The sequence below is a fragment of the Natator depressus genome, chromosome 6 (genome assembly GCF_965152275.1).
Source record: "Natator depressus isolate rNatDep1 chromosome 6, rNatDep2.hap1, whole genome shotgun sequence".
NCBI lineage: Eukaryota > Metazoa > Chordata > Testudines > Cheloniidae > Natator > Natator depressus.
In genome coordinates, this window is record NC_134239.1 from 17866928 (window position 1) to 17880426 (window position 13499).

General features: G+C 47.3%; 1 protein-coding gene across 1 annotated transcript; it reads left to right on the top strand.

The window, feature by feature from the left end:
• Positions 1-368: 368 nt before the first annotated feature.
• On the top strand, positions 369-13077 carry LOC141988754 (apoptosis-associated speck-like protein containing a CARD). Its single transcript, XM_074954690.1, has 6 exons — positions 369-399; positions 6305-6396; positions 6993-7294; positions 8686-8811; positions 10317-10358; positions 12708-13077. Exons 3-6 carry the CDS (start codon positions 7015-7017, stop codon positions 12962-12964), a joined length of 705 nt encoding a protein of 234 aa, XP_074810791.1. The 5' UTR covers positions 369-399; positions 6305-6396; positions 6993-7014; the 3' UTR covers positions 12965-13077.
• The last annotated feature ends 422 nt before the right edge of the window (positions 13078-13499 follow it).

Genomic DNA, 13499 nt, shown 5'->3' on the forward strand with positions numbered 1-13499 from the left:
AGAACTTGTTGATCTGTGTAAAATGTGTTCATCAATATTGCTCCTGAAGCCGTGTGTTCCTGGCCATTTACTAGGCATTTCTTTTCTTAAGTTTGTTTTACGGCTGTTCTGTTTCTTTTTGCATTGTGTTTGTGTGTGTGTGTGGGGGGGGGGGTGGGAAGACTGTATTTTCTTTACCCGGAAAAGGGGAGGGGAAACGAGGTGAATTCAGTGCTGAGAGCCAGACAGGAAATGAGCCTGAATTACTTTTAGAAAGTGAAGCTCCTTGAATTTTGCCAGCTTGTGGAAATTGTTCACTCAGTCTGAGATGAGAAATTATCATAGTTCAAATTTAACAAACTCTCTTCAGTGCTGCATGGTGACTGAAACATGAAATATACTGTACTCGGCTAACGGCAGGTCAGCTCAGGGGTTTCGCTTTTTAAAGGACCGTCATGTCTCCGGTTAGGAGTGAAGAACATGGGGAAGGTGCAGCTCTTTATTGTAGCCATTCTTGAACTATGGGGCGGGCCTTCCAAGGGAGGCATGGGAATGTGTCAAGGGAGGCGTGAGCTTTGTGTGGGTTTTTTTGGTGGTGGTTTTTTAAGAGCTCTGGTTCCCCAGTTCTCCCTTATTTCTGTGCTGCTGCTTGCACAGCGCTGCCTTGAGAGCTGGCCAGTCAGCCAGCAGCCACTGCTTTCTGCTCTGCCTTCAGAGCTGGGTGGCGGTATATGTACTTGTGGGAGGAAGGGGTAAATGACTACAGACACAATGGAGGGGAACCTGATCAAATAAGTTTGAGACCCACGGCTCTAGTGAGTTCTCCACTGTCTCCTGAAGTGGAACAGATCTGAGCCCAGGATTGTATCTGCTGTAGTCTGTATCTTCACACACAAATACCGAACCCGAAAAGGAGCGGAATGTTCTACCCTTTGCTCTAGTTCCCAGATGACCCAGCAGTTCTGGGTGTGACTGAGGGGAGGGAGGAACAGCGAGCACGAGCCTTCATGTAGGAACATTGAGTGCAGGTTGAGCCCCCGGTATGGGGGGTTGTATCTGGTGATTCTGAAACGGATTTTGGAGTCATAGAGGACGAGCAACTCAGCATGAACCCCAATGTGATGCTGTGGTAAAAAGGGCTAAAGGAATCCTTCTGAAGTGTGAACCAGGGATAGTGAGTAGGGGTATGGAGATATTAGCTCTATATGGTACTGGTGAGATCGATACTGGAATATTGAGTCCAGTTCTGGTGTCCATATCTTAAAAATGATGGTGAAAAATTGGAGTGATTGCAGAGAAGAGCCACAATTCTGTTTGAGGGCTGGAGAAAAGTGCCTCACAGTGAGATTTAAAGAGCTCAGTCTGTTCAGTTGATCAAGTCACTTCTTGATCCTTTTCACTTCTACTCCATGAGCAAAAGGTCCTTTTGACCATGGAGTTAGAAGTATCTTCCTGGGGAAGACAATACCAGCTACTAAATAGCAGAGATGGGCATAACAAGATCCAATGGCTGAAAGTTAAAATCAGACAAGTAAGGCACACATTTCTAACAGTGAGGGTGATTAATGGGCTGGAACAAGCTACCATGTGACACGATGGTTTTCCATCTCTTACAGTCTTCAAGACTGCGTGCCATTCTCGAAAATCTACTTTAATCAAACACAAGTTACTGGGCTCAATACAGAGCTAACTGGGTGAAATTCTATGGCCTGTGTTACACAAGAGGTCAGACTAGATGGTCTGATGGTCCCTTCTGGCCTTCAAATCTCTGAATCTGTGTTTGGTGGGGTTTTCTCACCTTTCTTCTTAAGTGTTTTACTGTCCCTGTTGCACCATCTTCCTTTTTCTCATTTTGATCCTGGATTCTTTGCACTGGGGGTGGAGATGTGGGTTGGTTTGTCGCTCTGTGCAGAATTCTAATTAACAGCAAAAATGCCTGAGCTGTCTCAACCTAGTCTAGCCAGTGCTGTTGCTGTGAGGTTGCAGCCCCTGTACGGCCAGGCGTTCTCAGGGCTGTGTACCCAGAGGGAACGTGTGACTCAGAAGAAGCAAGGCCTGCTGGGAAGGGGGAAGTGGGGTAAAAAACAGCTCTGTGCATGCAGGGAGGAAGCCAGGCAAAGCAGTGGCAAGGGGGGGCTGGTTTGGCCCTGTTCTAAGGGGGAATCTGGGACTGCGGCTTATGAGGGGCTGTGATTGGCTGACGGTGTCTCAGGAGGCCTGTGGGAGAGGTTTGAAGTAGCCCTGGGCACCATAAAGCAGAACAGTTTGGGGTTTGAGGGTGGGCAGCTGCTCGGTAACACGTGGTCCCACAGCTGGAGCCTGGAGTACAGGGAGGGCTTAGGCAACAACTAGCGATGCAGCCAGGGGGCTAAAGAACTTTGTCCCTTATGTGAGGGCTCAAGGGACCCCTGCACCCAAGGTGTGTAGGACTTTGGGAACCCCTGCCTTTAGGGGTAAAGGGGCTGCCAGAACCTCTGTGCCCCGTGGAATCTAAGAGAAGGACCTGGGGAAACCCTGACACAAATAGTTAAGGTTTGTGGAACATCTGCCTTGAAGGACTCTGTGCACAAAATCTAGTGGGGGGCTGTGGAAGTCTGAGGACAAGATGCAGGTGGGTGGGGGGTTTCCTGAGCAAGGGCAAGGGTATCGTTTGTGTGTTAATAAACCAGACCCCAGGAGGGGAGATCTTATTTTGGGATTCTAATTGGGTGGTGTGACTGCGCCAGAGGCCCAGAAGGGAGGGAACCTGGAGCTGGGCCAGGCACCTGACAATCAGGGGGTAAGCCAAGTCCCACACTCTCCTAATGAACTGGGGACTCAGTTTTGGGGTTTAGGCCTGGGTTGACATATGTAACTTGCCTCATTTCTTAGTGGGTGTAATTGGGAAGGTGAATGGAAGGTTAAGTTGTAAATAGGGGCTTGACAAACAGTATGCTGGAGTCAGGATGTCTGTGTGAAAGCTAAGATAAGTAGCAACACATTGATGCTAGGGACTTATGGACAAGATACACCTGGAATGTAAAGATCAGGTTCCACATGTACAGCGCATGGACAGAGAATGAATCATAGAATCATAGAATATCAGGGTTGGAAGGGACCTCAGGAGGTCATCTAGTCCAACCCCCTGCTCAAAGCAGGACCAATCCCCAACTAAATCATCCCAGCCAGGGCTTTGTCAAGTCTGATTTTAAAAACTTCAAAGGAAGGAGATTCCACCACCTCCCTAGGTAATGCATTCCAGTGGTTCACCACCCTCCTAGTGAAACAGTTTTTCCTAATATCCAACCTAAACCTCCCCCACTGCAACTTGAGACCATTTACTCCTTCAGCTGGTACCACGGAGAACAGTCTAGCTCCATCCTCTTTGGAACCCCCCTTCAGGTAGTTGAAAGCAGCTATCAAATCCCCCCTCATTCTTCTCTTCTGCAGACTAAAGTGTTCACAACTGGCCACAAGTTGTGTGTTCCTCATTTTCTGGGTGCCCAACGTGTGAGACACCTTGGGCCAGATTTACAGAAGTGCTGAGCACTCATGACAGCAACTGAAGTCAGTTGGAGCCATCGTTTGAACATATAATGTGCTCTAAAATGGTAAATACTTTGGAAAATCAGGCCCTAGGTAACCCAAGTTCAGCCTTAATTTCTGTGCCTCAGTTCTTCCTCTGTAAAATGAGGGTAACAACAACCCCACACAGATGTTGTGAAGATGAATTCATCAAAGATTGTTAATTACTCAGTAAGGTGAAAGCACCCTAGAAAGACCCAAGGAGAAATTAATAATTCTGTGTTCAATGCAGGGGTTGCATGTTGTGTGTGGAATAACACCAGGGGCCATACATTGAATCAGAAGGATGAAAAGACATATTGACTCGCTGTCCAGTGAATGAGGCAGGGTCCTGTGGGAAAATGTTTTGTGATCAAAGACTGTATCATGGTGCATACACACAAGGTGGCAGAACTCAGGTGTCCTGGACAGCTTTAATTTTGGCATTTCCTAACTTTTGGCTGCTTGACTTTGTAACATAACTGTCTTTTTACATAGGGTTTATTTGTTTGATGTATTACAGTGTAATCCCAATTATCTAAATAGCATGGGGGACACAGATATTATTTGGATAATCAGGAGTTCAGATAACTAAGCCCTGGTCTACACTGGGGCTGGGGGTGGGGATCAGTCTAAGATACGCAACTTCAGCTACGAGAATAGCGTAGCTGAAGTTGATGTACCTAGATCGACAGTGTACCTAGATGTACCTCGATCTTCACGGCAGTGAGTCGATTGCTGCTGCTCCCCCATCGACTCAGCTTGCACCTCTCATGGCTGTGGAGTTCCGGAGTCGACGGGAGAGTGTGGGGATCAATTTATCGTGTCTAGACTAGACGAGATAAATCGACCCCCAAAAGATCGATCGCTACCCGCCAGTCCGGCGGGTAGTGTAGACATACCCTGAGAGGCAAGGGCATGGCCTTTCTCACCCGCTCTCGGGACAGTGGGACTGCAGACTGCTCCCTAAACTGCTACAGGGCCAGTGACCCCTGATTCCTGCAGATGCAAGGTGTCTGCTCTATTACCCGAGCCTCCCATTATCTGAATCCCTTCTTTGTCCCCCAGCCTGAGATACACAAGACACATGCTGCAGAGAGCACTGAAGGAGGTGTCCTGGGGAGTGTGTCTGGGCTGGAGTTGTGAGCACAGGCTAATGGATGCAGTAGGAGACCAAGCAGAGAGAGGAGCCATTGCACCCACATCACCAATCTCAACAGATGAGGTCTCTGCAGCAGTAGTTATCTTAGTCACTCTATGTGGAGGTTTGATACAAGCAAATCCAGGCCTCCTCTGAAACCCCTCATGTAGGGACCCATGTACAGGCGACCTCCTGGTGTTCTTCCTAGCCCCTCCGGTCCTTTTCAGCAGGGACTCCGTCTTTGGCCAGATCCTCAGCTGGTGTAAATGAGGGTGGCTTCACTGATGTCAGCAGAGCTGTGCTGACTTACCCCAGGGGATGATCGGACCCTGGCTGTCAAACCAGGCAGAAACACCCCGTTCTGTGAACATCCAGTAGATTCCTTATGACCATTCTTCTTCTTGCTCTGCTGAAACGAATGGTGAACATCCCGTCCCCACTTCTCAGCGGGGACAGGAGTTTCTGGGAGCTGCAAACAAAAACAACAAACATGGTAAATTCATATTGTATGTAAAACCAAAATGAGAACCTTTGGCTAAGTCTACACTGAAAACATTAAAGCGCTGCCCAGCAGCGCTTTAAAGGTACAGTGTGGTTGTGTGTGAGCGCTGGGGAGAGAGCTCTCCCAGCGCTGTATGTAATCCACCTCCACGAGGGGAATTGCTTTGGGCTTGTCTACACTGGCACTTTACAGTGCTGAAACTTGCTGCACTCCGGGGTGTGTGATTTTTCACACCCCCGAGCGAGCAAGTTACAGCGGAGTAAAATGCCAGTGTAGACAAGCCCAAAGCTCCAAATGGTGTCGGGGTGTGAGCCAGCACTGGGGGCGTTGCATCCAAAGAGGGGCAAATCTTCAAGGGAATAAAGGAGCTTGCCCCAGAAAAACAATGGCAATAAAGAATCTCATAGGACTGTGTCAGAAATGACTCCTCCCAGCCTCCATTTATCAAGCAGCAACTTCCTCCTGAGTAACTGTAAAAGAGACTTGTAAAGCTGATTCGTGTTTGTTTTGTAAGGTTATGAAATTCCTGGTCCATGAAGATCTACCCCTGCTTCCTTAATGTTTAAAAAAACAACAACAGTTTTCATTATTTTTAATTTAAAACAATGAATGTGCCCTCCCCGTCACAGGAAAACCTGAGTGAGAGAGACTGAAGCCCCACCTCTTGCTGATATCACGGCTATTTGCATATTAAGCAGATGCAGAGAACATTTCCCCCCCCTCTCTGTCACACCCTTTACTTTACACATTGTTTTCTTGGTTAAACTTCTACACTACTGTCAATCTGCTACTTTATTTTCTCCCGGTACAGAGTATGTGGGATGGGGAAAGAGATGAACATGTCTATGAAGTTTGTGACATAGTAGTCCCAGAAAACAGTTGTGCGAACTGCTGAGGCCAAAGGAGTGTGTCCAAAAGGCAAGCTTCTAACAGGAATAAAAAACGGATGAGAAGGGGTGAGTGTGTGTGTGTGTGTGTGTGTGTGTGTGTAAAATTAGTACTACGAAGGCTGAAAAAAGTATAAGGGCTGGTATAGAAATTCAGGGAGCTCTGAAGGTCAGCTTTAACTGGAGATGTTTTACTTTTCCTTTACTGCAGAAATAAACTTTGAGCAAATTGTTTCCTCTTCCTCTTTCCAGATTCTCTGGGCGCCTGTTTTTGGGCATTGAGAAGACTGAACAAATCGGCGGAGGGTTACCAGCTGTTGTTTCCAATAGCTGTCTGGCTAACGGTAAATACATCATTCTCTGGGGATAGGCTACTTCTAATCTGAACACTTTACAGTTTATATAGTTGTGGGACCTGTCAGAATGGGCTCTAGTCAGTATATCAGAAGTTACCATTGTTACCCTTCACCTTGCTGCTCTGATATCCAACACCCTCCTGAGGCCATGCAAAGCTAACAGTGGGTCTCAGTACACAGGTCCTCATACTCCAGGACTGTGACGTACAGTTTCCAGATTTTATTTGGTTGTTTTCTGAAATATTTTAAATGGGCAGGGCGATGGGGGTGGTCCCACCTTTGTGTTCTCAGATCCATTTGGATGATAAATATTATTATTATATCACCTTTTATCCTAGGTCCTCAACAGGCTTTACAGACATGAACTAAGCCGTATAATGCCCCTGTGTGCTACAGCAATATGATTATCCCCATTTTAGAAAGGGGGAAACTGAGGCACAGAGCAACAAAGTCCAGTGAGTCCTTTGTGAGGCAAAGTACTGAGGAGTTACAAGCCCCAAGGTTATATGGCTTTCCTCTACATGGGAAATATTGTGATTATTCCATATTAATTATTATTAACAGCAATTTACTTTGTATTTTAGTTTCTTTTTCCTGATACTGGTGATGGAAAACCAAAGCAGAATCAGTGACCTGCTTCAAAGTGCCCTTGACAACCTTCTTCAGGAAGACATCAAAAGATTTAAAGACAAACTATCACATTCTGACTTTGAGGGGAAAGGTACCATCCCCCGAGGTCGGCTGGAGAATGCCGATAGGACCGATATGAAGAACCTCCTGATGGCATTCTATGGTGCAGCGGCTGCAGTGGATGTAACTATAGACGTTTTCACTCAGATCAACCTCCGAGATTCTGCTGCTAAACTCAGAAAAGAAAGAGAGAAAGGTAAGAAACCTAAAGTTACTGTAAAACCTGGGAGTCTGCCCAAGGAACTGCCCTAATGCTGCAGGAGCAGAAGGAGAAACAGGCTGATGGCAGGAATGACAAGTTCTGAATCCCAGCAGGGAACCAGGGGGACTCAGAGCAGCGATGCCCCCAGTGGGCCAGATTCTCTCACCTGCTCCACTCCCTTTTCACCACTCAGCTGGCTCAAGGGGAGCAGAGACAGCCTGTAACTCTCCATCTTAGGAAATCCCCAGTGTGGGGGTGTCCCCAGTGGGTGTAGAGCCAACAGAGCAGTGCAGAGGGAGTGCCATGGACAGAGAGGTGGGGAGGAGTGGTGTCTGGAGTGCATCCCCAGCTGCAGCACCATTCTTTGGGGACCAGTGGCAGCTGGCACAAGTTAGAACAGCCGCCAGGCTACTCTAGCCTGTGCTAGGGCTGGGACAGAGAATCAAGGCTCTGTAACTAAAAGCTGATCACAGCAGAGAGGCTGGCCCAGTATGTTATCCCCCAAATAGCCGACTGGCCACATGAGACCTTTCTGGGGTTCCAGGCAGGAACTTTATCTTCAAGGCTATTTTTCATTAAAGAAACACATTCAATGCAATACAAACAGCCGACAATTTTTTTTTTGAGATGGGGGAGAGGGAACTTTATTCCCCTGAGTTAAGTAGCCAACAAACCTGGAGAGCAGTAGTTCCTTTGGCCCCAGGCTGCTTTTAAGTGTCCCATGCAAGTGGAAGAGCCAGTGCCTATGGGGGTCCACTCAAGTGACATGGTGTTAGAATCCACGTGCTCTGTGATGGAGCTAAGTTCAAACCCTGTTAGTCATTCCTGTTCCTCTCCCCTCTACCCCATGGTGACAATGAGCTGGGCTGATTCTGCCCGGGGTTCCCAATGGAACACTCCAGGGCTGGCAGTGGGGATCTCCCTAGAGGCCTTTGGAATTCACTCCCCTGGACTATCCCCCTGGGCAGGGGTATCCAAACTTTTTTCCCTGAGGCCCTCCTGTGCAGCTGCAGTAGGCACTGTGTGACCCACTATTGACAGGGGTCCATCAGGGAGAGGGACACCACGGGGCATGCGTGGCCCCTCACCTCAGCATGGACAAGGGCCAGCAAGAGGGCTTAGGAAAATGGTGCCCTGGGAGAACTTGTATTTTGGTGCCCCAAGTCCCCTCCCCCAGCGGCCCTTCTTCCCACAGAAGAGGCAGGTGGGCAGTTTCAGCATCCCCATGGGGGCAAACCATAGCAATCTGCAGGGCCATTCTACACAGGGTTGGGGGGGGACAGAGTCAGCTCTCTAATAGGGCTCTCTCCTTCCGCCTCCCCTCCCCTGCTCCTGCTCTGTAGTGGTGTGTAGCGGCTCCTCCCTCTCCATCTCCTGTTCCCTAGGTGAGCACGCACAGGAACAAACCTTGGGCAGATTCCGTGGGGAAAGTCAGAGGGGAAGATCTCCTGGGAGCCCAGCTGCCAACTTAGGTGGAGGAGGCTTCCCTGCTGCCTTCCGGGTTGGAGAAGGTGAGAGATGAACGGGGCAGGGCAGGGGCTGTCTGCGGCTTCGGGCTCTGGGTTTCATGGCTCCTGCTCACTGTCGGGCTGAAGAGCAGCTGGAGCTGGGAGTCTCACAGCAGCTCTTCAGCCCTGCACCTCCTGACCCCGCTGCGGCCAGGCCAGGCAAGGCAGCCCCCATCTGCCACTCCCCGTGTTAGACCCCATCAGTTGCATTGCACCCTGGGGAGCCAAAGGAGGTACCCCTGCTGCGATTGCTGCTCCCCAGGCAGTCGCCCACCCATAAGGCCAGCCAGGTCTCCAGCCCCCTCCAGCCACCCTGACAGCTGTTGCTTCTCAGGGCCTGCCCCTTCTCCTTGCCCTCCACCTGCTGCTTGCCAGGGCGCTGGGCTCCTCCAGCCCTGGGCAGGGGCCATTGTGAGCTGCCACTCTGCCAATTTATACAGTTTGGGGGGACAACACCCCTCAGGCCTCCCCAATCTCTGCTTCTGCTGGTGGACCACCCAGGGCTGTGTCGCGGCCCACCTTTGGGCTGCAGCTCACAGTTTGGGAACCCCTGCCCTAGGGCTTGAGTTTAGCAGCCCCCAGAGTGCCAGGCAGGGGGCATTTATTTGTTTTAGGCTGTGAGATCTTTCAGGCAAGAAGAGTCTTTCTGTTATACATGTGTACAGAGCCTGGTATGGGGCCCGGATCGCTGACTGGGGCTCTGGGTCCTACCAGATGCAAACAATGAATGATGTAGGTCTTTATTTTTGAGATGTAAGCAGAGGGTACTTTATTCCCTTGACTGAATTATTAACAGATGCTTGGCAAAAGTAATGAAAACACTACACAAACTATTCTTGTTGTCTATATAAGTATATTTTTATTTTTGTAAAGAAGCATCTAATTGAGCTGGGCAATGAGCATAATATAAACATTCAATATAGTAACAAGTTTGGGATTGGGAAAAGGCCTCCTTAATCCACCCCAGTGTCTCCATCTTGATTATAATTGTCCCAAATAAAAATGTCCCTCTGCCAACACTCAGTGTCTGTCTTAGATTCCTAGGTTTGGAAAGGGTCTTCTGAGCCATCTAGTCCATTCCCTGCACTAGGACAAAGTTGTCCTTTATATGGACCTTTGAATAGTTTAATCTAATCTTCTTTGGAACACGACTGTTTCTAAGGGGATTCCCTTTCCTTAAAAACGCTCCTGAATTGACTCTTTGCCCCAGTGCACGTTGTTCTGTGTTTCTCTGAGGATATAGCCTGCTCATTATGTAAAGTGAGTATGAATCATGAATAGAAACAGGCAGAGAGCTCACACAAACAGAACTCCCATTATAGTATTTCACAAATGGCACTTCATAAAAATGACTGCTGGTAGCAGTGTTTTCTTCAAGGACTACAGTTTAGTGCAGGATGCAAATGCATCATTCCATCACTAGATGGCTCTATACAAAATAGAAATGAACTTGTATTGAAATGCATTAAATTTCTTTCTATGTTATTTAAATGTAACTTCCGTTTCAGATTTGCATCCAAATGGAAAACCGTCCGAGTTGTCTGCAAAAGGTATGTGGTACCTACATGGGAAGTTACCCTCATACAGTGGTCGGCTACTTATTCAATTGCATGCTTTCTTGGAACTATCCTTGTGACACCTGAAGTTCTAAGTTAACAAAATCTTTATGCCTTTCAAGGTCATACCATTAGTACAGGGTCCCCATCTATTCCCAAGACTAGAGACTATCACAAGTGCAGCAGTATCACTACCTACTCCCAGCCCCAATCTATAAACGCTTACCTATAGGCTTACCTTTACCAAGTGTTTGCAGGACTGGGGCCTGTATCAGGAACAGAGAGATCTTAGGTCCATCTTAGGTTGCTGGGAGGTCTGTGCTTGTATGTCACAAGGGAAGGGGGGAAAGTTTCTCTCTGTCTTGTGTATGAGATCTCTGACTGTGAGTGGGAGGATGGAGAGGGGCATCTAATTAATAATAGGTTAATGCATACTGTGGAGGAAGGTGTCACAGTTTGGGGCAATAGCATCTGTATTCCCCCTCCCTGGTCAGCAAGGAGTTTTTCCAGGCTGCATAGTTCCCTGACTGTAATGTGAATTCTCTGGCAAAACTACATTGCCTAAGATGGCCTGCTGTACTTTTCTCTTCACAGATAGTAAACACATAATTGCCCACAATTAAGTTACCTCACAGCTCTTTCTAAGTAAGCATATTTATTCTGATGGTAAAAGCATTATAGAGAAAGTGTATTAAAGCCAATAAAAGCGCTTACACACATGCTGTTAGAAGCATAGAAACATAGGTCTGGAAGGGACCTTGAGAGGTCATCAAGTCCAGTCCTCTGCACTGAGGCAGTACCAAGTAAACCTATCCATAAAGAACAAACCATTGCACAATAATAGACAAACATATGCATTCTTAATGCTATAAACTCCTAAGCTAATTAAACTTAATTCAATAGGAACTTCCCCCCCCGCCCCTTATGCATGAGGTCATCTTCTGGAAAGTGGACCAGTCCCACCAGTGTTTGAGCCAGGGCCCCAACCAGAATTTTGCTAAGGGGACTATCTGCTCAGCCACCCCACATTTGAGTAACATTGTGACCTGGCAGGGAGCAGAGGCTTCAGAGAGGAGAGTCATGCAGACCCCTGCTCACATCAATGCCAACCTCTCTGTCATGCCTAAGTGGCCCCTGGACCTCCATGGAAAATTACCCCTCTCCTGCTATTTAAATCTGCAGTGGTGCCCCTGCTGGCTACCAGAGGTCTGTGTGATTTGTGGTTGAGAGTAAATTGCGGGAGGGTGGACAGGGATTACAAGGGACAGGGTTAAGGTTGGAGGGTTTCATTCCTGAAGCGGGGCTCAGCTTTCAAAAGCTTGGGAAACATTGGTCTTTGCTAATACTTATTTCTATTATACTGCCCCCACCTCAATCTATATAATTAAATTCTGGGATTGTCATGTTGTATCTGTGTAGAAATTGCACAGAATCCAGGGATCCTGCTACAGAATGTAAGCCTAACTTGCCATAGAGTGTGATGGGCCTTGACAATACATTAGGGATTCCCTGCTATTAGTCTACTTTTCTCACCTACAGGGATTTTCTGCCATTTACAAAAGGAAGGTCCATGTGACTGTGCTATATCTGTCTATTACAGTACAGCCCTGACTATAGTAACCCCCTAGTCCTGTGGCTGCAGTGCTTTGCTTTCTCTGTGTGACTATACACAGCACCATAGAATGAAAATCCTAGCTAGACACAGCAAGCTGAAGGCAAGTATTCATCATTCCCCAAAGCACGACATTGCCGTCTGCTGAGGGTGATTCAGTAACTCCTGGACAATGCGCAGCCACCCCTCAGAATCAGTTCTTGTGATGCTACATGGCAGCAAAGACTCTGTTCAGGTGTCATTAGGCACATAGGTAGTATCTTTCTATGCACAACCCTGATATGCCCAGGTCCTGAAATTAGATGACTTACTGTCAAGAGGAAAGGTTACCATGGTGACAACACAGCTGTCTTAATATCTGAGACATGTATGCATGAAATAAATCATAAACTCAATGACTACATGCCGAGATGGTGAAAGACTAGACTGAGATCCCACTGCGGCCAGAGTTCAGGTTATCTGGGGGCCTGGGTTAAAAAGTTTTCACTGTGATTTTTTTAAAATATTTTTGTTTATTTTTGTAACTCTACCATTCTTTTAAGAATCATGTTGAGTAGCCAGTGAAATGTGGCAGCAATCTATAATGAATAGATAGACCAGCACACTAGAACCTGGGGGTAGTGATAGAGAACAGTCTGGGATGCGGGGTAGGAGATTTTGAGGACAGGAGTCAGACAGTGGTCAAAGCTTCAAGGCTGTCAGTTCATTCTCTTATGGTGTGTCCTCCTCAGGGGAACATTTTGTGAACCGGCACCGAGCAGACCTGATCCAACGTGTCTGCATGGTGGACAGCATCATAGACATGCTGTATGGCACTATGTTGGATGAAGAGCAATACCAGAGCATCAGAGCCGAGAAAACCAATCCAGACAAGATGCGGAAGCTGTATGAGTTCATGCCGAGCTGGAACTGGTACTGCAAAGAGCAGCTTTACCAGGCACTGAAGGCCAAGAACAAGTTCCTCATTGAAGAGCTGGAGAGCAAATAAATACAACCAATAAAATGAGCTCCCCCTGTTTCTATGGGGCTTCACCCCAAGTCTTTTCTCAGGGACACAGGTTGTGACGCTGGCAGACCAGATGCCAGGTCATGCCAGAGCCGATGGCCAATTCACTTGTGTATTAGTATAGATCAAAGTGCTTCTTAAATGTATAAGAGTGTATTTGGTGTTTAAACTTTATGAAAACTAGTGGAATGTTACTTGCATTGTTTTCACTTACCTGTACCTCCTTATAATGGAGTAGTGAACATTTACATTCATGGCTGGATTAAGGTTATGAGGGGTCTAAGGCTAATGGGAGGGAAGGGCCAAGGTATGAATTACATATTGCAAACAATTATGAAGTCATCAAATATTTATCTATATATATATATTTACATATTATTTATGTAAAATTAGCAAGTTTATTCTACTCTCACTACACTCAATTCTTCAAACAAACAATTCCCCCCTCCCCCAGCTTTAGCTGCTGCAAAGTCATGAATGATGGATGCTACACTGTCCTCTTAGGCCTCCTTCCTCC

What these genes read in the sequence shown, in the direction of transcription:
- LOC141988754 (XM_074954690.1), top strand. Translation starts at nt 7,015, where the DNA reads ATGGAAAACCAAAGCAGAATCAGTGACCTGCTTCAAAGTGCCCTTGAC. An exon ending in CAGAAAAGAAAGAGAGAAAG is followed by an intron (nt 7,295 to 8,685) that starts GTAAGAAACCTA and finishes CCTGTTCCCTAG; the next exon opens with GTGAGCACGCACAGGAACAA. An exon ending in TGCCTTCCGGGTTGGAGAAG is followed by an intron (nt 8,812 to 10,316) that starts GTGAGAGATGAA and finishes CTTCCGTTTCAG; the next exon opens with ATTTGCATCCAAATGGAAAA.